Source organism: Filicampus tigris, chromosome 22 (assembly GCF_054856515.1).
Source record: "Filicampus tigris isolate MCC_2025a chromosome 22, RoL_Ftig_1.0, whole genome shotgun sequence".
NCBI classification, from domain to species: Eukaryota; Metazoa; Chordata; class Actinopteri; order Syngnathiformes; family Syngnathidae; genus Filicampus; species Filicampus tigris.
The window spans coordinates 8,316,036-8,340,788 of NC_141238.1; the positions used below are offsets into that span (position 1 = coordinate 8,316,036).

At 42.9% G+C, this 24,753-nt stretch overlaps 1 protein-coding gene across 2 annotated transcripts in view; it reads right to left on the minus strand.

Moving 5' to 3' along the window:
• itfg2 (integrin alpha FG-GAP repeat containing 2) overlaps positions 1-23,517 on the minus strand; it is a 54,112-nt gene extending 30,595 nt beyond the window's left edge. The window contains exons 1-9 of one of the 2 annotated variants that reach the window (XM_086022198.1): positions 23,439-23,517; positions 19,626-19,824; positions 19,052-19,108; positions 13,269-13,334; positions 7,959-8,112; positions 6,377-6,724; positions 5,784-6,047; positions 3,624-3,785; positions 1,539-1,739 (exon numbers count right to left, since the gene is read on the minus strand). In XM_086022198.1, the coding sequence (XP_085878324.1) occupies positions 1,539-1,739; positions 3,624-3,785; positions 5,784-6,047; positions 6,377-6,724; positions 7,959-8,058 (1,075 nt within the window). In that variant the 5' untranslated portion in view covers positions 8,059-8,112; positions 13,269-13,334; positions 19,052-19,108; positions 19,626-19,824; positions 23,439-23,517. Of the gene's footprint in view, positions 1-1,538; positions 1,740-3,623; positions 3,786-5,783; positions 6,048-6,376; positions 6,725-7,958; positions 8,113-13,268; positions 13,335-16,010; positions 16,154-19,051; positions 19,109-19,625; positions 19,825-23,438 lie in introns of those variants that run through there. The other variant, XM_086022196.1, reaches the window with a different exon arrangement.
• Positions 23,518-24,753: the final 1,236 nt, after the last annotated feature.

A 24,753-nucleotide genomic window follows, 5' to 3' on the forward strand; every position in this document is an offset into this window, starting at 1 on the left:
ATGTTTTAATCGTTTGACAGCACTAATATTTATATATATTATATATTAATATCGATGCTGTTTGTTCGCAAGTCTACTATATGGCATTTCTCGTTACTTCTTAGCGATTTCGGCTAATTGGGAAATTCCGAATGTTTAGCTTGAACAGTGAATGACTTTCTCCTGGCTTCTGATTGGCTGGAATGCTCCTGTTCAGGCTTGCAGCGCCACCCGCTGCTTCGGGACGCGCGCCGAGCGTCTTTATGGGCTTTTTACGAGCCCATAAAGGAGAGTTTATCGAGCGGTCGCGCGAAGCGGACTATCTGTGTCGGACTTTCCGGGGTTAATGATCGACGCCAGCGGTTTGATCTTTATGAATTTGCGACATGAATATCGGGGGAAGCAGTTGAGCCCGGGGGAGGGGGGAGGGGGGGGGGTCATATTTGAGACGCTTGCCGCCTATGAAGCTAACGCATCCCCGCCGCCCCAAAAAGACACAAACACGCACGCACCTGCCCGCTTATCACGCCATCTCGCCCAAACTGTCGGAAAAAAAGTGGCACGTCTGGCCGAGATTGCTGCCGACGACATGTGCGAAATGTGCCTTTTGCCGCATCAATCATATTTTCATAAACAAATACAAGCTGACACGGGAGGGCGGAATGTTTGTACTTTGGCGTCGGCTTCGGCTGCCTCTTTGCATAATCGGAAATAACTGAAAAATCAATCATGAAACTGCTCACGAACGACGACAACAATAAAGGTGGCAAAAAAAAACACGGATTGTCCTTCACGAATGAAGATTATAAAACACAGCGTGCGGATGCATAAAACACATTCATATGGAAAATAAATAATTTAGTAAATACATGAGAAACAAAATAGTAAAAAAATAAGTTAAAAGAATTGAAAACAGATCATCAATAATATAATACAGCATACAATCATGTAAAACAAACAAAAATAAAGTTTAAAAAAGTACTTGTAATTGTATTCTATGCAATAATTACATAAATTGCTGAAATAAAACAACTCATAATTATATAAATAAAATAAAATACAATACTATATACAATGAAATAACTCGCCATGATTGCATAAGATAAAATTTGTGAAAAATAACTCATTCATTTTTTTAAAAAATACATCTTTCTCTTATATCTTAAATATATCTAAAGAAAGAAAAATGAACAATACTAATACGGTATACGAGAGTAAATTCATTTATAGTGTGAGTATAAATTAAATAAATAAATAAAAACATCTTAATTTTCTATTGAAATATAAAATAATTGCATAAACAATAAATGTAAAAAACAATAAAAGAACAGAGAATTATATTCATATTGCATAAGGAATTATAAAAAAAAAAGACAATATAAAATAAAACCAAATACGAATAAAAAATAAGAATATTCAAATAAGAATCTAATTTAATAGACAATAATACTATGAATATAGTTAATAAAATACCTTACAGAGCAGAAGAGTTTAAAAAAAAAAAACAATACGAAAAATAACAAGTCAAGGCTGAATGTCGGCCGAGTGTGACGCAATACCTTCTGGGGTCACCGTGCCATCTTGGCGGGGGCTCCGCACGTCGGGGAGGAAGTGCTCGCCCTCGTCGCCCTGCTCGCCCGCGCTCTCCGGCGCGGGGCGCCGCCGCTGCAGCAGCAGCAGCTGCACACGCGATAGCGAGCCCAAATTCCCCGAATGGCGATCCACCGTCAGCGCCGCCAGGCCCTCGCACAACGACGCATCTCAAACACAAACAAGTTGAAATACATTAGTTTTCGGGCCGTAGCGATTAATCGAAAATCGATTTAAAATCGATTCGCCCCGTATCGAGTAATTGAAAATCGATTTAAAATCGGTTCGCCCTGTAACGATTAATCAAAAATAGATTTAACCTCAATCCTCCCGATTAATCGATTCGATTAATCGAAAATCGAGTTGATTAAATTCATCTAGAAAATGGTGTCTTGAAACGTGTTTTTTTTTTTTTTTAAACATTGCGTATTGTGGGTGGCTGCAGAACCACACTAGCGCACAGACAAGCATGGCAGCAATTTTTCAAAAAATCGAATCGAATCGAAAATCGGGAACAGAAAATCAAAAATTGAATCGGGGCTCGAGTGAATGGTTAAATCCCTAATTTGTTTCGTTTCATCTGTCATGACACTAGCGCACAGAGACAAGCGTGGTAGCAATTTTTTTAAAAAATCCAATCGAAAATCGGGAACAGAAAATCGAAAATTGAATCGGGGCTCGAGTGAATGGTTAAATCGCTAATTTGTTTCGTTTCATCTGTCATGACACTAGCGCACAGAGACAAGCGTGGTAGCAATTTTTTTCAAAATCGAATCAAATCGTAAATCGGCAAGAGAAAATCGGCAAGAGAAAATCGAAAATTGAATCGCTAATTTGTTTCGTTTCATCTGTCATGATATTAGGAGTTATTCCTATGCTAAATTCATGAAGCAAATTTTTCCAAGAGGTGATCTAAAAACGAACGTTCATTTTTGTCTTTGGAATGACTTGTTGAACTAGAACGGGAAATTCCGCGCGCGCACAAAGTGGTCACACCCAATTAAAAGTGGATCAGTGACAGTGTGGCTGGGTGCCCATGCAAATCCGTCTTGAGCTAACCCACACACACACACACACACACACACACACACACACACATGCCGTTGTGGTGGCCAACAAGTATGCGGGAAGGGAAGACCCCCCCCCCCCCCTCCCCCCGGAGAGAAAGTCCAAGAGATCGTTTATGTGCCCGTGGCAAAAAGCTTTGTGGACTTTGGGAGAGGAAATCCCGGGATAACGGACGGCCACACTTGCGGCCGCTTCATCATTAGCCAAAAAGCGGCCAAAAGGACCGACGGGACACTTGGTGGGCGGGCGGACGGAAGCCCCGCCCACCACTAAAAACTAATCCGGGGGCTAATCCCGCCGTTACCACCCACTTGAACACTACACGCTCCACACAAATATTTTTTTTTACTCCCCCAACATGTAATTCCTTTTTTATTTTAACCCCGCCCCATGCTGGCATTGAGCTAGGCGTCTAATTTTGTTGCAAAAATGAGACTACTGTATATCAGGAAAAATTCAAGCACTGAATTTATTTATGAATGCACTTTTTGGGAAGGGGGGGGGGGGCAAACCCCCCCGCACCCCGACTTGATTGTATCACACTGGTTGCTGTGGCAGCGGCCCACCCTGATCCTTCCGCAGCCCGGGGGTCAAAGGTCGGAGGGTTCAGACAGAGGTTGGCAGGTTAAACACCTTGTCGGGGGGGGGGGGGGGGGGGATTAGCCAGGAGGGAAGTCTTCATTTGGACGGACGGACGCTGCACGACACATGTGAGTGGCTTTGCGCACTTTGGGAGGACGGGCGGGAGGGTGGCTGAAATGATCTGGTCGGAGGAAAGGGAAGCGTGGCTAATTGAGACATTAGCAGAAGGGAAAAAATAAAGAAAGCGCCGCAGTCCATGATGTCATCATGATCGCGGCGGTCCGACTCCACCCATTTGATGAGCACCGAACAAATGAATTTTGCTGTTAGAGCAACTGGAATACATAAACCTTACAAAAAAAAAAAAGACAGCTTTTGATTTTTTTTTTTTTTTTTTTGCATACCGTGGCGAGGCAAAACTCCGCCCCCCGTCGAGTCGGACGCTCGGTCCAGAGACGAGCAGGGCGAAGGCGACGAGGGGGCGACGGCGTCCACTTCGTCAAAAAGGTCGGAGTGAGCGCCGCTGAGTTCCGTGTCCGAATTCGGCGCCGTCGAGCCGCAGCGCCCTGCGACAGCAGGAATTCAGAAAAATTCGATTGTAGGGATGAAACGATTCACTCAAGGACCGATTCGATTTTCGATTTTCAGTTGCCGATTTTCGATTCGATTATTAAAAATTGCTCCCGTGCTTGTCTCTGAGCGCTAGTGTGGTTGTGCACAGACGGGGCAAGCGGATAATTTGAGCCACACTTTCAAAATGTGCTAAGCGTTTGCAATGAAAAAATGTTTCAAGACATCATTTTCTAGATCAATTAAAATAAAAACAAAGACAAACGAATTTTCGATTAATCAAATCGATTAATCAAATAAATGAATCGATTAATCAGAGCGAGTCGATTTTAAATGGATTTTCGAGTAATCATTGCATCCCTACTCGATTATGAAAAAAATATTAATCACGATTATTTTAGCAGTAATTGAAATCACGATTACTCAAACAATCATTTATTTTTGGGTACAAAATAAGAAAGATTTTTAATCGGAAAAAATATAAAGACGAATTCAATTCTTTGAAACACTATAATTATGTAAGTTCCAAACTAAATTTATAAAATTAGTTATAACATTTTAAAAAAGGTGCAAATGTATCAATTCAAGTACGATTTCCTTGTGTGTAATAAACATAGTGCTTTAGATATAAATTCATATTAATAATCGTTTGTTTTTTTACGATCATGCCAAATTTGTAATCGTGGAGCGTAATAATCGTAATTGCAATTGAATTTCAATTAATTGCACAGCCCTATGTATGACAAAAAACGGCATTTGTGTGGAAAACAATATCGTGATTGAATTTAGTAGGATTTTGTTCAGAAATAAAAATGTAAAAAAAAAATCACTATACTTTGTTTCAAAGCAACATTTTGGGGAGTCATTTTGTTAGGGATTATGAAAAAAATATCAATCACGATTATTTTAGCAGTAATTGAAACTACTGACGAAGGCTTTATTTTTTTTTTGTGAGCGATTAATGTTGTAAAAATGAAAATCCTTTGAAAGTAGGAAAAAAGCTAGCATTTATTTGAAAGAAAAAAGAAAAAAAGGTTGTCAGCCATCTTTGTGGAGGGAAAGGAACAAATCTAACCAACACATTTGGGGTGAAATACCAAAGACCACACCCCCGCACCCGCCCCCGAGGACGTCATCTGACGTGTCGTTATCGCACCTGAGATCTGGACTGGGAAGTCTTCTCAGGTTTAGTGAAATCCGCTGTCGTGCAGATGGCCTTTAAGCCCCATAATTACCAGCAAAGTGACATTTCGATTTCAATCCATTTATTTATTTTTTCCCTTGAATCAAAAATGATATGAAGTCAAAAGAAAGCGTTTCTGCCGGAGCATGTAGCGAATGACGAATATGTCGGCCATCTTTGTGGCGCGATTTATTAGGAACAGATATGTGACGCTAGAAATTGACCGACCTTTACTCACAATTTGAATCCGATTTCAGTGCATATTAAATTGTTCATGACCGGAGACGTTTCTTTGTCTGCCCGAAGGCAATCGGCAACCCTGAAATTGGACCATCTTGAAATGAAAAAGGACATTAGCACGGATTTCCGCGTGAACCCGCACCTGTTGAAAATGGAGGGCGTAAGGGTTACGAATAGGGATGTACGATGAATCGAAAACGGATTCAAAATCGATTCGCCCCCGATTAATCGAAAATTGACTCAAAATCGACGCGCCCCAATCAATCGAAAATCGATTCAAAATCAGTTTGCGCCGCTTAATCGATTCGATTAAGCGAAAATCGAGTTGCTTAAATTCATCTCGAAAATGATGTCTTGAAACTTTTTCCCATTGCAGATGCATAGCACATTTTGAACGTGTCGATCAAATGACGCGCTTGCGCCAAACATGATTGCGTATCGGATGGCTGCAGAACCACACTTTTCAAAAATTGAATCAAATGGGAAATCGGGAACTGAAAAACGAATCGAATCCAGGCTTGAATTAATCGTAACATCCCTAGTTACGGACCACGTGTGGACTGGAGCTCACCTTTCCGGGGTGAAATCGGAGGCAGCACGGGCCAGTGATGGCGGTCCGCAGAGGGGGTTCTTCTCGAGGCTAACCCGGGGGGACCACGATGGGGGTGCAACCGAGGGGGACCCTCAAAGGTGTCTTCGGGTTTACTGGAAGGGCAGCGGGGGACGCTAGGTGGGACGGAATTAACCGGAACAAAGCCGGCTTCGGCGTTCAGCGGAGTCGGCTGACATTTGGATCGTTTTGGAAGTTTCGCTGATGACAGCTGCCGTAAATCTTCTGCAAAATGGACATGGCAAGATTAGCACATGCGGAGATCATGAATTTATATTGCTATCGATATACGACTTTACACGTTTCTCATGAATTTGTTTTCACCCCGATGACAATTCATTTCATTTTTGGACTTGTTTTAGATCGAGACTCAAATTTCCCAAAACCTTACAACGAAGGAAACTAATGTAACGATGAATCGATTTAAAATCGATTCGTCCCGATTAATCGATTTGGTAATAAAAAATCTAATCGAATATCGGGAGCTGAAAATCGAATCGGGGCTTGAGTGAATCATTTCATCCCTACTTACAACGCTAAAGGCTAAAGCTAACCGGATGGGACGCTGCTCCGGCCGCTGGCCAGGTCGGTGCTCCGACTGAACAGACCGGAGGACGGACGACTGAAGTCCGACATGGACGAGACCTCGGAACGCTTCGACCCGCTCGGACTCAGGCAGAATTCCCAGCGAGGTTCTCCCGCTTCGGGTCCAACCACTGGCTGATCTTTCCCACCTTTGGGAACAAGACCGCCGTGGACGTGGGCTGCTTTGCTTTGCGGTCCTCCGGGGTCCAAGTGGAGAGGTTTCGGATTCCGGATGGCGGATGACGGTGGAACGCGAGGTAGGACGGCATTTCGGACGTCTTGACGAGCGCGTCCGTCGGCTCCGATGCGGTCGGACCCTTCAAAGGCAAAACACCAAGAAAAGCTTTTTTTTTTTTTTGTTTGAGCGGCATTCGGATCATCTGCGGCTGACATTCTGGTTCCCAGTGCCCTCGCAGTGGGGACGCGTTCGTTCCCCTGCTGGGCGAGCGAACAAAAGGCGGCAAAAGGAAAAAAAAAAAAAAAAAAAACGCGGCTCCGTGCCGGGAGCAGCTGTTGCCATTCCCAACTTGACAATAGCGAGCGCGCGTTTTTTTCAGCTAACAGCTGGAAAAAAACAAACATAAAAAAAAAAAACAACCGCGACCAGCGCTAAGGCTAACAAGCGCTAACACCGCTCCTTCATGATGTCGTGTCATTGCACAAGTGTGCACACCCTCGTAAGCGGGATGTGGCTGTGTTCAGGGTCACTAAACTAAAATGGATGACAAAGCGCGAGGAATGTGACGATTAATCGAAAATCGATTTAAAATCGATTCGCTCCGATTAATCGAAAAATTGCTTTTTCAAAAAATGATTCTATTTTTTTTCAGCTGTTCTTGGAAGCTTTTCCCACCAATTTGGAATGGTCCGCAATCCCTTTCCACCGTTTTACCACCGATGCACGACAATGACAACTGAGGGCCCGCCGTTTGAATCCTCCTTCCCGGGCAAAAAGTCCTCATCTTTCCTTTCCGGGCCTCCAGCACAAACACGAACTCCTTGTGGCGCCACCCCTGTTCCCTTTGGCCTTTCTCTCCTTTCCCCTTTCGCACACCCCCAATTCTTTTCACCGCTCTCTCTTTCTTGGCCAACCGCCGATTAGACGTGTGCGTGCGTGTGTGTGAGACGGGGGTGCTTGTTGGACAATCTCCTCTTGTTTCCTCCGCCAAGAGGAGTCAGCGGCGGGGATAAAGAGCCCACATTGCTGCACTGCTGCCCCTTACAATGCGCCGCCATTCCCATCTGTTCAGGAGCGAGCGAGTGACATGTGTCGGGGCGTACGAGCCGCGCCGGCTTCCTTCGGGGCGATTGTGAGCAAGGCCCGCCGCCATATGGCGGAATAATGACTTTTTAGGCTGCTCGTGGTGAAACACGCCGCCCCCCCCCCCCCCACCCGTTTGGCTCCCCTTCCCGTACACGGAGACGACATGCCTTCACAGCTTGTGAGTATTCGGCCCACCAAAAGGGCGGCGCTGTTTGCACCGAAAGGGAGACTCCGAGAATGAGGCAAATACGGCGCATTTGTCAATCAGGCGGGCAGGTCAGCCTCACCCGGCGGCGCTCGGCAGGGGCGGGCGGCGGACGGGGGTTGCGGTCGGGGCTTGGAGCTCAGCAAATATGGAGGTCGGAGGCCTTGGCAGTCCGACTTCATGTGGGACAGGAAGCGGGGGCACAGTGCGGACGGACGCTGGGGGCTCACGCGGGCCTGTAGAGAAATAGGAAGAGGACAATTACTCGTGTGTAGGGATGGAACGATTCACTCAAGCCCCGATTCAGTTACCGATTTCCGATTCGATTTTTTTTTTTTTTTTTTGCTACCATGCTTGTCTCTGTGCGCTAGTGTGGTTCTAGAATGCGCACCTGGAATGAAAAAAACGTTTCAAGACATCATTTTCTGGATCAAGTTAATCAACTCGATTTTTCGATTAATCGAATCGATTAATCAGGGCAAATCCATTTTCAATTATCAGTTCCTGATTTTTGATTCAATTTTTTTTTGGAATTGCTACCATGCTTGTCTCTGTGCACTAGTGTGGTTCTAGAATGCGCACCTGGAATGAAAAAAACATTTCAAGACATCATTTTCTGGATCAAGTTAATCAACTCGATTTTTCGATTAATCGAATCGATTAATCAGGGCGAATCCATTTTCAATTATCAGTTCCTGATTCAATTTTTTTTTGGAATTGCTACCATGCTTGTCTCTGTGCACTAGTGTGGTTCTAGAATGTGCATCTAGAATGAAAAAACGTTTCAAGACATCATTTTCTGAATTAAGTTAATCAACTCGATTCTTGGATTAATCGAATCGATAAATCGGGGCGAATCCATTTTCGATTTTCAGTTCCTGATTTTCGATGCGATTTTTTTTTTTTAATTGCTATCATGCTTGTCTCTGTGCACTAGTGTGGTTCTAGAATGTGCATCTGGAATGAAAAAAACGTCTCAAGACATTTTCTGGATGAAGTTAATCAACTCGATTTTTCAATTAATTGAATCGATTATTCGGGGCCAATCCATTTTCGATTTTCAGTTACCGATTTTCGATTCTATTTTTTTTTTAAATTGCTATCATGCTTGTCTCTGTGCACTAGCGTGGTTCTCGAATGTGCATCTGGAATGAAAAAACGTTTCAAGACATCATTTTCTGGATGAAGTTAATCAAATCTATTTTTCAATCAATCGAATCGATTAATCGGGGCGAATCAATATTAAATCGCTTTTCGATTTACCGTTACATCCCCACTCATGTGGCATATTTGAATGTGGAATGGAAAAATAAATGCTCCTTTTCATGTAAAGTACTTATGAATGTGAGAGTATTACATTTGACTTCATTTATCTGGATTATTTATATGCATATGTATTATAGCTTTAATTATTTCCTTCATTGCGTTTACATCTCACTACACTAGGTGTCTTTTTTTTTTTTGCAAAAATATATCAAGTGTGACTTCATTTGTCATGTTTCCGCTGCAAGTTGACCGAGTTCAAATATCAATTCGGCATCTCTGTCGCCCCCGTGTGGCCACGCCTCCCACTACATCGTGATGGCCAACCAAAAGATGAGCAAGCAGCCACAGTGACCTTTTCCGCAGCAAATGATAAATGTCCTTGTGTTTGTGTTGGATTTCAGAGAGCGCCTCACCCTTTTAACGCATTTGAGCAGACATGGATGAGAGTGATGGAGGGATGGACGGAGAAGGGGGGGGGGGGGGGCTGGTGGTGGTGGTGGGGGGGGGGCTTTAGTGTCTGAGCCTCACACAGAGAGGCTCAGCTTGGAAATCGCAAGCTCTCAGATGTGCGGCTTTAAAGATTTGCATTCTTGTGATGTGCACGAATGAAGCGCAAGACGCTGCCCCCCCCCCCCCCCCCTCCTCATTACCTGCCACTCAGGACCCTCAAAAGAGAGGGAGGGGGGGGGGGGCAGGTGTGGACATGTCGCGCGCCAACCCATAAGATGCTTTTCATGCACGCCATTTGACTGTGCAACAAAAAACAACTTTTGCTTTCATTCACCGCCATTGACGGATTTTCTCGTCTTTTCACAGTCCAGCCATTCAATCCCAGGAATGGATCTTTTTTCCAATTTTTTTCAAATGTTAGAGTAAAAGAGGGTCTGAAGATGTTAATGAGTTATATATTTTTTTAATTCGATAGCCGATAAATGCAACACGTTTTTCTCACTCATCAACTAGACTCCCCGCCTCGCTCAAGCGTAATCAAAGGCACGGCGGCAATCCCCCCCCCCCCTCGCTCGCCCAGGAAACGTGGCGACCTCCTGGCGTCAGGCAACCCACGCGCCGTCCCCGCCGCCTCAGCCTAATGTCATTAGAGGACATCGCCCGCAAGATGGACGCCGGCGTCGGAGGTGGCCCGTCCGTGAGCTGATGCAGACGCGCTTCATTAGCCGGCGAGGACACAAGCGCGTCTATGTCGGCGCGCATACGCGGGTCTTGGCGAGAAAGCAGATTTGGGGCCTAACAAGGTTAAATCCAAAAAAGTGACTTTTTACATCAGGGAGATTTGTGTTTCTGCGGGGTGTAATTAGCTTTGGTTCGGGGGGTCTGCGGGGCTGGATGAAGGTTAGGGGCTGCGGGGCGAGGAAGGGCGGCGAGGGGGCCGACACTGGGCCGTATTGTTGCGAGGACGCAAATGTGATTATGGGCCGGTGTCAGAAGCCAGGCTCACATGCGGCTTAGCCTCCCGAGCAGCAGAAACTTTGGACTTTTCTGCCTCGAGACAATGAGCTCGCTTGACCGGAGACCCCCGCCGGACCCCCGCCGCGCCCAAACACTAAAAGACACAACACAGTCGCGGATTCAAACTCTCTTTTAGGTAGGGGTGATTCAATCGAGACTGAAACAGGAAACACTTTTTTTTTTTTTTCCATTTATTTTATTTTATTTCAATTGAATTTCTTATTTTTTATTTTGACGTAATGTTTATTTGCATTTCTCACTTTTTATCAGCGTAAACGCCACATTCTTCCAAGGTCCGTTAATGAATAATTCCAACAGGCAGTGACATTTTTTCCCATTTATTTTGAAGATAATTTGATACTCATTGTTATGATTTATTGATTTTTTTTTTAAACATCATATTTCTTAACAGACAGCAGAACATGACATTTGACTAATTCAATTTTATTTGTATTTATGTATTTATATTCATGAAATCACATCCCTTGGAATCACTCATTTGCTCCGAAATTAACATTAAAAAATTGACAGGAAGTGAAACTTCAATTTTATTTTTTGTATTAATTTTTAGACATACATATACATAAATATATATATATATATATATTATTTATAGCAATTTTCTTTTTTTTTTCTATTTAATTTTTTATTATTTTATTTAAAAAAAAATTTAGTTTATATTTATTTATTTTATTTTTTCCTATTATGCGTAATGCGCGCTGAAAACGCTGCACATGTAATTAGGAATTTAAAAAATAGCATTTTCCGCTTCCTCCCCGCAAGCGTGCGGTTTTTGCCGCCATCTTGTCGACTTGTTTGGGCACCTGTGCATTCTGACGCGTGGCCCCGGGTGACAAAAGCGGCGGGCCGGTCAAAGTAGCAATTTATTCCACAGTGGCGGGCACGAGTGGCAAAGACGCTCTCGTATGCAAATGAGGCCGGCGCGGGCCATTTACTCGTTTGTTTAGCCGGAGGCCGAGACAGGAAGTCTGCCGTCACCGCGGCAACCCTAAATAGCGCTCGCGCGCGACAAAAGAGCGACAAGTGTGAGGACTAACTTGATGCGTTGATCATACGGTCGCACCCACAGAGCAAATAGTTCAGATTTAATCTTTATTATTTCTCTGGGCAACTTTTCGGGGGCTTTAAAATAAGTCTCCAAAATTGGCCTTCCTGTTAGAAATTCACTTTAGGGCTCTAACTAATTTTAAGAGTCTAATAGCGATGTAACGATTAATCGAGAATCGAGTTAAAATCGATTCGCCCCGATTAATCGATTCCATTAATCGAAAATCGAGTTGATTAAATTCATCTGGAAAATATCTTGAAACGTTTTTTTCATTCCTGATGCATAGCACATTTTGAATGTGTCGATCAAATGATGCTTTTGCGCCAAACATCGTTTGCGTATTGCCTTTGTGGATGCCTGCAGAACCACACTAGCGCACAGAGACAAGCATGGTAGCAATTTAAAAAAATAAATAAATAAATAAATAAAAATTGAATCAAAAATCGTGAACTGAAAATCGAAAATTGAATCGAATCAGGGCTTGCTTGAGTGAATCGTTACATCCCTAATCACTACGTTGGCTTACATTTTATAGTCCATGTAAAACACTTTTTTTAAAATAAAAAAATCAAGGGAGAGCAAAGATTTCTATTTCACACTTTGACTTCGTTCCGCTCATACGAGGTTTTGCTTTTCCGCCATTTTGTCACGTATTAGCTTAGCCTAGCACAGACATCTGACGTAAAAACGCACGCTTCCGCATGCTTTTAGTTTTTTGGGTTAAACTTTAAATATTGATTATTATTAGCTATGAAGTAGAGATGTAACGATTTGATTTTCAGTTCCCGGTTTTCGATTCGATTTTTGTTTGCCGGTTTTCAATTTGATTTTTAAAAAAATGCTACCATGCTTGTCTCTGTGCACCAGTGTGGTTCTGCAGCCATCCACAAACGCAATACGCAATCATGTTTGGCGCAAAAGCATCATCTGATCTAAACATTCAAAATGTACTATGCATCTGGAATGAAAAAACGTTTCAAGACATAATTTTCCAGATTAATTAAAAAAAAAAATTCCGATTAATCGAATAGATTAATTTTCTAGATGAATTTAATCAACTTAATTTTCCATTAACCGTTACATCCCTAGTAGTGATGCACCGGGATCGCAATTGAATCGAAACATAGGCCTCTGAATCGGAATCAAATCGAATCGTGGGCCTGTAAATCGGAACCGGATCGAATCTTGAGCTACCCATACATAGATTGCCAACCCAATGCTTGTTATGTGCTATGCAACTGGAATGAAAAAACGTTTCAAGACATCATTTTCTAGATGAATTTAATCAACTTGATTTTCGATCCATCGAACCGATGAATCGGGGCGAATCGATTTCAAATTGATTTTCGATTAACCGTTACATCCCTAGTAGTGATGCATCCGAATCGCAATGGAATCGAACCATGGGCCTCTGAATCGGAATTGAATCGATTCATGGGCCTGTAAATCGGCACCGGATCGAATCTTGAGGTACCCATAGATTCCCACCCCTGTGCTTGTTACGACGTTACATTTCTGCACAAACAAAAAAAAAAAGGAAAAACTTAAGGCGCCACTCATGCTCGTGTGTGTGTGTGTGTGACGACTCACAGTACGGCAGGAGACGGGCCTTTCCCACAAAACGGCTTTGCTGACAAAAGACACAAAGACGGGTCTCTGGAACAAACAGAAAAACAGGCATGTTGATGTTTTGGATTAAGAGTGGCAGCAGAAAACGAGTCGAGCGATGAAGACCGAGGCCCCGCCCCCTTCCTCCTCCTCGTGGCCGAGTACATTAATAAGCCGTCCGTCTTGATTAGCGCCGCCACTTGACGGAGTCTGCTCTCCCACGCAGCAGAAGCCTTTCGGCTCCATCTGCTCATCCGGCTTTGAACCCCAGTCGCCGCGCGCAATAACAATAGAGCCATTCCGATTCGGAAATCGAAAAACCACGGTAAGCGCGGTGATAGGACCGGGCCCGCCGCCGTCTTCGGCGATACCAACGAGGACTTCCCGGCAGATGGGATTTTTCCAGCCGGCGTCCACCTCCAGGTACTTCCTGTCCGCGTGACCCACGTGAAGCAGGAGGCCTGATCGAATTACCAATTTGGGGGCTCATGGCCAAAGCGCCGGCTGCTCTTTGACTCCCGTCGCCACCTGCTCGGCCTCCTCCGGGGAGCCTCGCTCCCCGCTTGGGGATGTTTTATTAATTTGCCTGATTACCTCGACGGCCTGCCGCTTAATCGGCATTTCATCAGGGTTTGATTAGCAGCCGGCAGTCGGCGATTTCTTTCCCATGGGGGGCGGTTCCGGACACAGTTTTTACACATCACCTTTGCCGGAAATGATCACTTCACGGTGCAGCCATTTTCCAAAATGGAACAACTAATATTACTTTATACCAATATTACTTAATAAGGAGATTTCATGTTTGTCCATGTCTGTATTTTGCCGCCCCCCGATGGCCATGGCATGCACAGCACAGGGAGCAAATTCTAGAATCGAAATTCCAAGTGTGGTTATTAGAGATGGTTTTTTTCAGGGCCGATACCGATTATTCAAGGAGGTCGATATTTGGAGCCGATATTCATTTTCAGTAAAAAAAAAAAAGGAAAATATTTTCATCCAAAAAAATAAAACAAATGAAAACTCTTAACTTTGTTGAAATGCCTTTACGCATGTTTGTTGAATTTTTTTTTACAGATTTGCATAATGTAGATTTTTGGCATCTTTGTTGTACAATTCTAACAAAGTTGAGGGAGCTCCCAGGGTCATCAAAAGTGACATGAAAACTTAAACAATTACTCCCTGTAATTTCCGACAGTAAATAAGTTCTCCAAAATTTCAAAATGGCAGAAATGTTCAAATTTCACTTATCTTTGTTTGCATTTCAAACAAAACCAAAAGGTGCAGCGTGTGCCCAGGTTCAGTAGAATCTCTTATAAAGTTAACTGAAAATGTAAACAAATAGTTCCTTGAAGTCGAAGCTGATTTATCATCGGACATCAGATAAAATTTTTTCTTAAAAGGCCGATACCGATATTCATCAAAATGCCAAATATCGGCACCGATAATCGGTCTATCCCTAGTGATTATATGCTAAAACTGGGGCACGTTTGCATGTCGTGTGAAGACAACAACACAGTCACCGGACCTCAGGACAAAAAAAAACCCAACGCACACCACAGGCAGGACCTCCACCGCACAAAAGGAGGCGGAGCAACTCAGCATGCGAGATTTCAGCCCACAATCAAGCGCAAACGTGAGCATCCGAGCAATCCCCGGCAAAAAAAACAAAAACAAAAAAAAAAACATTCAGGCATCGGGTGATGCCGGTCGGGGTCCGGGTCAGGGCGGCTGCAAGGACTCCGTGACCCTGAAATGAGCTCCCGGGACTCACTCGGGTCCCCTGCTGGCGCGACAGCGCTCCTTTTAAGGCTTCAAAAATCTGCCAGCCGGGAGATCAATACGCCGACTATCGGCGCGGGAGTCATTTTCGGAGGGGGGCGGGATCGAGGTCTCCGAGGGGTGGGGGGGACGTCGCCACAAAAGCCGAGCTGACAAAGAGTCGGGCCGGTGGCGCACCAAGTAGATAACCTACTTAACATTCATTAGCGTCACGGAGGTGCGAGGGACGGCTCGCTACAATCTGAGCGATGGGCTCTCCGCCCGGCATGGGGTCTCGCATTCACCCGGATGAGAGTGAAAAGATCGGCAAAAGCTGAATGGAGGCGGCTGGATACTTCTTGCTTGTTGAACACGTTTTTTTTTTTTTCCCACCTTTAATCCGAACTTTGTTGGCGTTGTGCTTTGGATTCTGGCTTTTCTTTGCTAAGCCTATCCAAGCCAGACTTCAAGGTAGGTCGTTTGGAATCGAAAAATGCTAAGGCAAGGATCGTCAATGCGATCTTTAACCGAGCTTTAGTGTACGTTATTCCCGACTGGGGCAAATATTTTTCGGACTGGTTACTCTAGTGAAAAAAATTATTAAAAAACAGCATTATATCACAAAAATACAGATACAAAATATCCGTACACTTGGGGTTGTCACATTTCACACTATATCTGTGACTATGAATGTGTGTGGCTTGAAATGGCTGGGCCTGGCCTGGTGAGTGACGTGGGTGTCAGCAAAGTAAGGTGGAGAGTTGCCTGTTGGTTTTTCATGCACAAAGGTCATATATTGACAGTACTCTCAGTCCAGAATTTGGACATTGTAATCCTAAAAGGATTTAGACCCTTTGGAGTAAAGCCGAAAGATCTTCAATAACCACTGCCTGCCTTCAACTTTTGCCGATCACCATGTCCCGAATCACCGGCAATCTCCGTAGACGAAGTGTTGGGTTGACTCACCCCGAGCCCCTCGGGCGGCCAGCTGCCGACGGGACGCCGGGGCCGGTGCAAAAGCCTGCGGGGACGCCTCAAATCGGCGTTTCTGGCAGCCGCCGAAGACATGCCGTCCGCAACCAAGCAAACTAGTCGTCGTCACTACAGCTGAGTCACGGACAAAGTGCTTCATATGCTTCTCGGCGGGAGGTGAAGCCACCTCAAATAGCTCACGCGTTAATTATTACCACTCGCTCTCCTGCATGCATGCACATGCTTTTGCTGAAAGGAGTGTGCTGCTTAAAATGTTGACGGTTTCTTTTTTTTTTTTAAGTGCGGATGGACCAATTACAAGACATTACAACATCAAATGTAATAAAATGCGAAATATAACACGATGCACAACGTGGCGTAACACGACGTATCGCGACACGTATCGTAACAACGTATCGTGACATGTATCGTAACAACATATCGTAATACAACATATTGTAACACAATGTATCATAACAACGCATCATAATGTATCGTAACACATCGGATCGTAACACAACGTATCGTAACAAACCGTATCGCAACTACGTATCGCAACTACGTATCGCAACTACGTATCGTAACACGACGTATAGTAATACCACGCATCGTAATACGACGTATTACAACACAATCTGGCATAATACGATCTATCATAAAATGGCATAAATTGTATCACGACGTATTAAAATGACGTGGCGAAGCACGACATATCGTAACACGACGTATCGTATCTTAACACGATTTTGTAACACAACATGCCTTCTTCAACGCGTGTTGTAATACAGAGGTCGCAAAACGACATGCCAAAACATGACAAATATGCGCCGTAACAGGACGGTTAGATTATTTACCAGCGGAAAAAAATGACACGGTACATTCTATGATAACGTAAACACACGCAACACAAAATATAAACTAAGAATACACAGTGTGGAGAAACACCACGCTCCGTAACACGTGATGCAATTTACATGAAGCGTCCGAAGGCGATTCAGCGTAACGCAACATTTTGAAACGATGCCTTGCAACGTTCCATAATATCGTCGCCGTCCTGTGAATAATCATGTCAATTTTCTTTTCAATTTTCTTATTTTTACGTGAATGGTGTTTCCACGTTACAAACATCACAATAACGTGAAAATCAAAACAATTTTTCCAAAATTGGACATAAGTGTTTTTCACAGCCCAGCGACGATATACTGAATATCCTTCGATTTTAATGCCCGCCGATCTTGACGTAACACCCCATCATCACCGTCCTCACTCGATGACATTGATCCATTCATCCCATTTCCGCCGATATCAGCTCCGTCATTTTGCCATGCTCGCCAAACTTTTCCGACGGCCATCTTGATTGTCACCGAGAATATAATGAGGCGAATATAACGATTTTTTTTTTTTTTTTTCCGTGCCAGAGGCGAGGAGTGACGGGACAAAGCAGTGCTCGGGTTGTGTCTGCCCCACAATAGCACGAATGTCCCTGCTCTTAATTACATTAAGGTCATATAGTGGGGAGCTGTGTGCCAACAAGACGGCCTATCAAGCGCACAAATCAGAGTCTCAGCGCCCACTGTGCGCGCGCGCGCGTGTGTGTGTGCGCGCGCGCGCAAAGCTTATTATGTAGAGTGCATCTCAAAGTGGAGCTTCTTCATTTTGTGACGTGCAAAGCAGCAAAATCCAGTTAAATGGCACATTGTGTCACATTCACCGCGCCCGCGGACCAGCGAGGGGGCCCGTCGCCACGGCAACCGCAGCAAACACCCCCCCCCCCCCCCCCGCCGGAGCCCTCCCTTTTCTCTCTACGCGCACACACGACTAAAGCTCTCCCTCTCACCTCTGCCGGACATTTGTAAACACTGGGAGGGGGGGGGGGAGTGAATGTTTTATTTAACTTGCCTGCATAAAGAAGTGAGAGCGCTCGGGGAACAAGTGCTCGGTGGGGGCGCCGCAATGCATTTTGGGTAATCCGGGAGCCACAGTGACTGTTGCTAAGACACGCCCAAAAAAATGCGGGATTTTTTTTCGTCAGAATGTCATCGGAACATGATATCGTATGCCTGAAATCATGTTGAACATGAATGAATTCAACTCCTTTAAATTGTTATGAACATGCGGGGAATGTATTTTGCAATTACTGTAGCTTGGAAATAAAAATTAATTTCTTTTATTTGATGAAATGAACATGATGTTTTAGTGTTTTTTTTTTAAATAAACAACATAAAGAAACTTGAACCAACACTTTAGGCTAGTTGCAAAATAATTGTTAAAATAAAATAAAATTGAAGATTTTTATTTGTTCTATCAAGTACCTGTAACATGGAAAACTAAATAATATATTTTTTTAAATAAATGCTGAAAAACATTATCTTTTAATTAAGGGAACTTTTAGTGCATTTTAGTGCATCATATATTAGTGCTGTCAAACAATTAAAATCTTTTAACTAATTAATCGCAACATTTTCCATAATTAATCGCGATTAATCGTATTTGTCAACTACATTTTTTTTTACTAAGCTTGGAACCCATATTTACTTGAGTCAAATTTGGGAATTGATATGGACAATTTTTTAAGTATATTTTGATCCAAAGCCTGTTCTAATAGCTTTTTTTTTTTTTTTCCATCCTTGAATACGATGCTTTTCCTGTAAAATGACTGTTGAATGAAACATCAAAGACGTACAGCTAATATGGTATTTGAATTTGGCTCTGCAAAGTGCGCAAATTATTTTGGATTCCTCCAATGAGCCGTCAGGCAACTTTTTAAAGTAAAATTACGCAAAAGTCCGTCTTTGTGACAGTGACTCTCCTCTAAGTTTGGCTGCAAAGTGAGCAGAGGGAAGCTGCCACAGGAAGTAAATAAAATTGAGTTAACTGAGTTAATTTTTTTTTTAATGTGTTATAAAACTCAAATTAATCTCCATAGTTAACGCTTTAACTTTGACAGCCTTAATTATATATATATATATATATATATATATATATATATGAAAAAAATATGTTGAAAAATGTAATTAGATATTTTTTTAACTTACCCCTTTTCCCAAAAAGTGGAACTTATCTTTTCAAGGCGATGGTTTCTGTTTAAACACCTGCAAAATAAACACAAATACAATTAAATACAAATAAATGTCTGTAATGGACTTTAATTACCTGCAAAAAAAAAAGAAAAAAAACACAAAGTGAAATACTGTATAATCAAGGTTGTCTAATAAACCAGCAAAAACATACAACGTGCTATTATATACTTATTATATGTTTTGGATTTAGTTTCTACGTCTAATCAAAGAGTAATGATTGCTTCTTTTTTTTTTTTTTCGAAAGACAAAGCGAGTCCAAAATAAAAACATCACCGCATTGCACAAAAAAACAAACAAAAAAAGTCCGGTGGTAGCATTACGAGAGCTTTGAGGCCGCCGCACACCGGGCGTTGCCCTTTGGTGCCCGCACAATCACAAGAGCGCTGACCTGCCCCCCTCCGCCCGCAGCCCCCCCGGGATGCTCTGTTATTTCCTCATCTCATCAATCTGTCAGCTAAGCCCTTTGACACGCCGCCGCTATTTATTTGAGCCCCTCTCAATATGGTTCTAGCTTTTTAAGATTAGTCACCTCGTCCAAGAGGTCTGGACCCCCCGGCTGGTGCCACGGGACCCCGGAAGGGGGCGCCGGGTCGGGAGGAGGGGGCGGACGGGTGAATATAGTTGCTAGAAGCCGTGACAGCTATCAGGACCAGGGGCAGGAAGCGTCGCCTTGTTCTTCCGATGACTCCGCTCGCAGCTTTTTTGGACGTCAGCGTTTTGATGCATCACTGACAATGACAAAAATAATCAAAACGGAATCGAATGAAAGTAGCGTTTTAGCAGGGATGGATTTTTTTTTCGGTCAACTATCTGCTAATTAAATGATAGAAAAATAAAATAATTGGAATTGAAATTAGGGTTGGTTTTGTAATGCAAAAAAAAAAAAAAAAAAAAAAAAAAAACAATAACCAGAACTGACATTTTAACGGGGACTGAGTCATTTTTATAATTAAAAGATAAAACAAAAACAATAACATTACTAGAACAGACATTTAATTGGGACAGATTTTTTTTTTTTGTGACCTGCTGAAAATAAACTACAATACTTAACTCATTAACTGCCATTGACGAATTTATTCGTCTTTTCACAGTCCAGCCATTCAATCCCAGGAATTTATTTATATTTTTTTTCTATTTTTTTCAAACATTGGGGTAAAAGAAGGGCTGAAAATGTCCGGCAGTGAATGAGTAAATTAAAAAAAAAAATTACATTGTTAGGGTGCTTTTTTTTTTTTTTTTTGATGGTCAGATTTTTTGTATTATTACATCAAATAACTGGAACTGAGATTTTCTTTTTTTATTTGACTTTTTTTGCAATTACCTAAAAAAATAAATACATTAAACTGGGGCTGATATTTTAGTGGGGATGGATTTGTTTTTTGATTATTTTTTTTTTTGCATTATCAAATATTTCGATTCTTTTTAATTACCTGCAAAATAATAATATTGAATAGCATCTCACTGAAATAAAAAACATTCTCTCTGAAATGAAAGTTTTTAATGCTACTTTGTGCTTCTGTGGCTTTTTGCTTTGCAGTGTTCTGCTCTTCAATATCACTTTGCCAACAATGCAACTCACTAATTTTACTGTAACCATGACAACTGCGCTCTTTTTTTTCCCCCTTTTTTTGTTTTCCTCCTGAGGGTAAAAGTGTGAATTGGCGATATGCTTTGTGGACAAAAGTATTGGGCCATTCCATCTCCAGGAGGTGAAAGAGAGAGAAAAGAGGAAGCGATGGGGTAGTCTCCATTTGTTTTTGGGGGTGAGATAGAGGTGGAGGGAGGGGGGGGGGGTCGTGTAGGGGGATGTACTCAACTAACTCCAAAAAGAGACCATTCAATTATAGAATAAAAAAAAAAAAACAGCAAAAAAAGAGAAAGACAAAGCTGCGGAAGGGAGGGGGGGCTTGTATGAGGGGGGGGGGGGGGGGGGGCTGCATAAATTTCATACACACAGCAGACAAAGTGATTGTTGCTCCTCCCCCCCTCCCCCGAAAAACTTTTCTGTCCCCCTCCAGAAAACACTTTCCCTGCTGAATGGCCACCTATTAGTGACTCCATTATAGCCGCGGGGCTTTTGAATGGCTCCTCACTGTGCGTCTTTATCGTCGTCGGCCGTGAATACAGCCTGGCCCCTCCCTCGGCAAAGACCACACCACCAATCAGCCCCCCGAACGCCCCCCCCCCCCCCATCGCCACCTCTGTTGTGTGTTCCAGGTGTGGCTGCTTAAAGCACATTTGGCTTTTGCACGCGGGATTTTACAAAATGATTTGCCTCGGTCACAGCTAATCGAATTTTAATTCCGATTTCAATAGCTCATGGTTTGGTTTTATCACGGTATTGACGTCACAAGTATGATATTTATTGCAACATTGTGTGAAAGCTCACATACCCTAAATACAGTCGGGTTAAAAAGAACACAATTTTGGATCAAAAGTGGACCGATGCACTAATTGGGTCAATTTGACCCACCTTCTTGCGTTGCTTTGTGCAAAACAGCCCAATTTTTGGGGAGTTGTTTTCTGCAAAAACAACCCAGAAAGTTGGGTCAAATTTACTCAAGAGTGGATCGGTCCAGTTTTTTTTTTTTTACCCCAAATTGTGTTATTTTTAATAGAGATAGACCGATACGCTTTTTCCAGGGCCGATACCGATTATTAGTAGTCAAGGAGGCCGATAGTAAAAAGGAAAATATTGGCATCAAAATCGAAAGAAAAATGCACTCTTAACTTTGTTGTAACGCAGGGGCGGAGCCAGAACGTGGCTAATGGGTGGGCCTGGAAAAATCAGGGTGGGCCTTGAATATTTCTCTCACTGAGCACGATCCTCCTGTCTCAACACAACGCACATTCAAATAAAACAAACTGAATAATATGAAGTTGGGCTATTCCTTAAACAACCACAATTATGCCATTTTTAATATTGAAGAAAATAAAAAACACAATGAAACACTAATTCAAATATAATTCAATAATAATTTACTAACAATTTTAAAGTATATATTTTTTTCATGAATCCCACTTCGTGGGCAGTCTTTCAATCTGGCTCCGCCCCTGTTGTAACCTTTTCAAGCATGTTTATTGAACAATGTTTCAAGTTTGCATAATGTTGATTTTTTTTTTTTTTTTTAATTATGATTTTTGACAGTATATACCTCTGCTATAAAATTCTAACAAAAAGTTCAGGGAGCACCCAGGTTTGTCAGCATTTCTTAAAAAGGATAAAGAAAAAAGGTAAACAATAGCTCCATGTAGTTTTGTACCACAAATGAAAATTTCAAAATGTCAGAAATGTTCAACTTTCACATATCTTTGTTTTGTAATGTCACTTGCGCCAGTCAGCCAATCACCAGTGCGTCTTTTCAGACGTGGCAAATGATCACGTGCGTTACGCAGCCAATTGGGTGGACGATTACATTTTAAGAAGAACGGCTCATTATTTTGCAGCGAAACAAGACCAGGACGATAGCAGGGAACTTTTACCGCAACATTGTGTGCCCCCCCACCTCGCCAGACGCATGAAACCGGCCAAAAGAGCCGGGGGTTGGCCAGGCCTGCTTTAGGGCTTCGTTTAAATTCACTCGGTGGACTGATGGGAGCGAGTCATGTCGAGAGAATAAAAGAAGAAAGGACAACAAAAATTGCAGATGAGCTGACCTGTGATTGCACTGAATAACATTTATGCAGTTCGCCATTTTTGTGAAAAGTGAAAATCGACGATGAAATAAAAAATAATAATAAAAACTTTAAGCACATTTAAATCTGTACTCAATCTCACGCTGTCAACAAATGGGAGACTTACATATAACATCACTTTTTTTTTTTTTTTTTTACATACGCTCTCTGTAAAATCGGACTTGGTGCAATATTAGTAGCAATTCATCGAAATTCAATTACAATTACGATTATTACACTCCACGATTACAAAAATGGCATAATCGTCAAAAATGATTATTTATATTAATTTATATCTAACGCAATGTTGTTTGTTTACGCAAGGAAATAAAGCTTGAATTTACACATTTGCACCTTTTTTTATATGGTAGTTTATAACAAGTAATTTCATACATTTTGTTTAGTCCGAAAGGAACTTACGTACATTTATTTGCCTTTATATTTTTTACGTTTAAACATTTTCTTGTTTTGTACCCCCCCAAAAAATCATTTCATTAATCTGGATTTCAATTATTACCAAAATAATCATGATTAATATTTTTTCCAAAATCGAGCCGCCCTAAATATTAGGGATTTTTTTTTCCTGTTAAAAAAAAAAAATTGCCAACAATTTTGTCCAATCAATGTATGTATGTATTGTGAAACTGCGATATCCAGGCTATCGTACCATCAGAATCGGATTTTCCAAAATAAAACTTCTTTCTTCGGCATGTTAGCTGATCTCTACAATACCAGCAGTCCCCCTGAAAAAAAAAAGAAAAAGAAAAAAGAAAAGTGAACCACTGCACTGCGCCTGCCCGCATTGTTGGCGGATTATTCCGGAGTTAGTCGGAAGAAAGAGAATGTACTCAGAGGAGGGGGGCGGGGCTAAAAGTGGCGTCTTCTTTTTTTTTTTCCAGAGAGAGGCCAAAAACACCTGCAAGAGAGCCTGATTGTTGATCTTGACTTTATCTGCTCTCCTAAATGCCGCAATGTACAGTAGGCCCCTGAATGCAACACTTTCTATTCATCAGAGGCCTCTATAAATAACCTGTCACGCTCTTTACAGCCGCACAAAAAGTACTTTTGGGGCCTTTGAATGAGCCCTGGCACAAAGCGCGCAGTGAGTAAATATCAAGTGGAGTGTTGATACTTTGACGAAGGCTCGGGGGGGACTTTATGATGAATATGGACGCATTGTGGGCCGGCCGTGGCGCTCGACTCGGCGGGGAACCATCTGCTCGCTGTCAATGCATCACCTGCTCGGGTTGAGCGTCGCCGTGGCAACAGGGACCGCTGCGGACTAGCAAGGGGGGAAAATGAGGAAGAACAGGACGTCAGCGGTGGAACACTGTCGCCCTCTAGAGGCCGATCTAGTCATGGATCAGAAACGTTCTATAGTCTGAGTGGCAATCAGTCATCAGGTGCTTGTTGGGATGATGATGACGGCGTCTTTTGTGTAACAGGAAGCGGAAGCCATTTGCACTTGAAAAGCTGAGCAAACACACACCTGAGGGCAGGAAATGAGACCTGAGCGATGAATGAGGCGGCAGCTGTGCGTCAATGCATTTTTTTCCCGCTCTCTTTAAGTCGTTTCCAATTTTTCCAAGGGTAATCCATAAACCCCCTTGACCACTAGGGGCAGCCAAGAGTTTGCCTTAGCCCCCTTTAGGGTCCAGGTCGCGGTCCGTCGCCCACCTGAGCCATCGTCGGCAGACGGCGCGTGAGGGAGGAAGTGCTGAGTGACAGGTGAAAGTGAGCCGCTCGCCTGCGAGGGGTGAACACCTTTTGTGCGTGATCGGGGAGGCGGCGAGGGGCGGTGACCCCCAAAGAGGGAGGGCGGGTGCTAGTGGTGTTTCTCTGACGTCATCAACACAATCTTATCTGTATCTTGCTGTTGTTTGGGATGCTAACAAGATTAGCAGAGATGACAAATGCGCATCTGCAGGCAGCACTTCCTGTTTACACTCGTGGCTGGAATTCCGGATTGGGGAGGAGAGAGG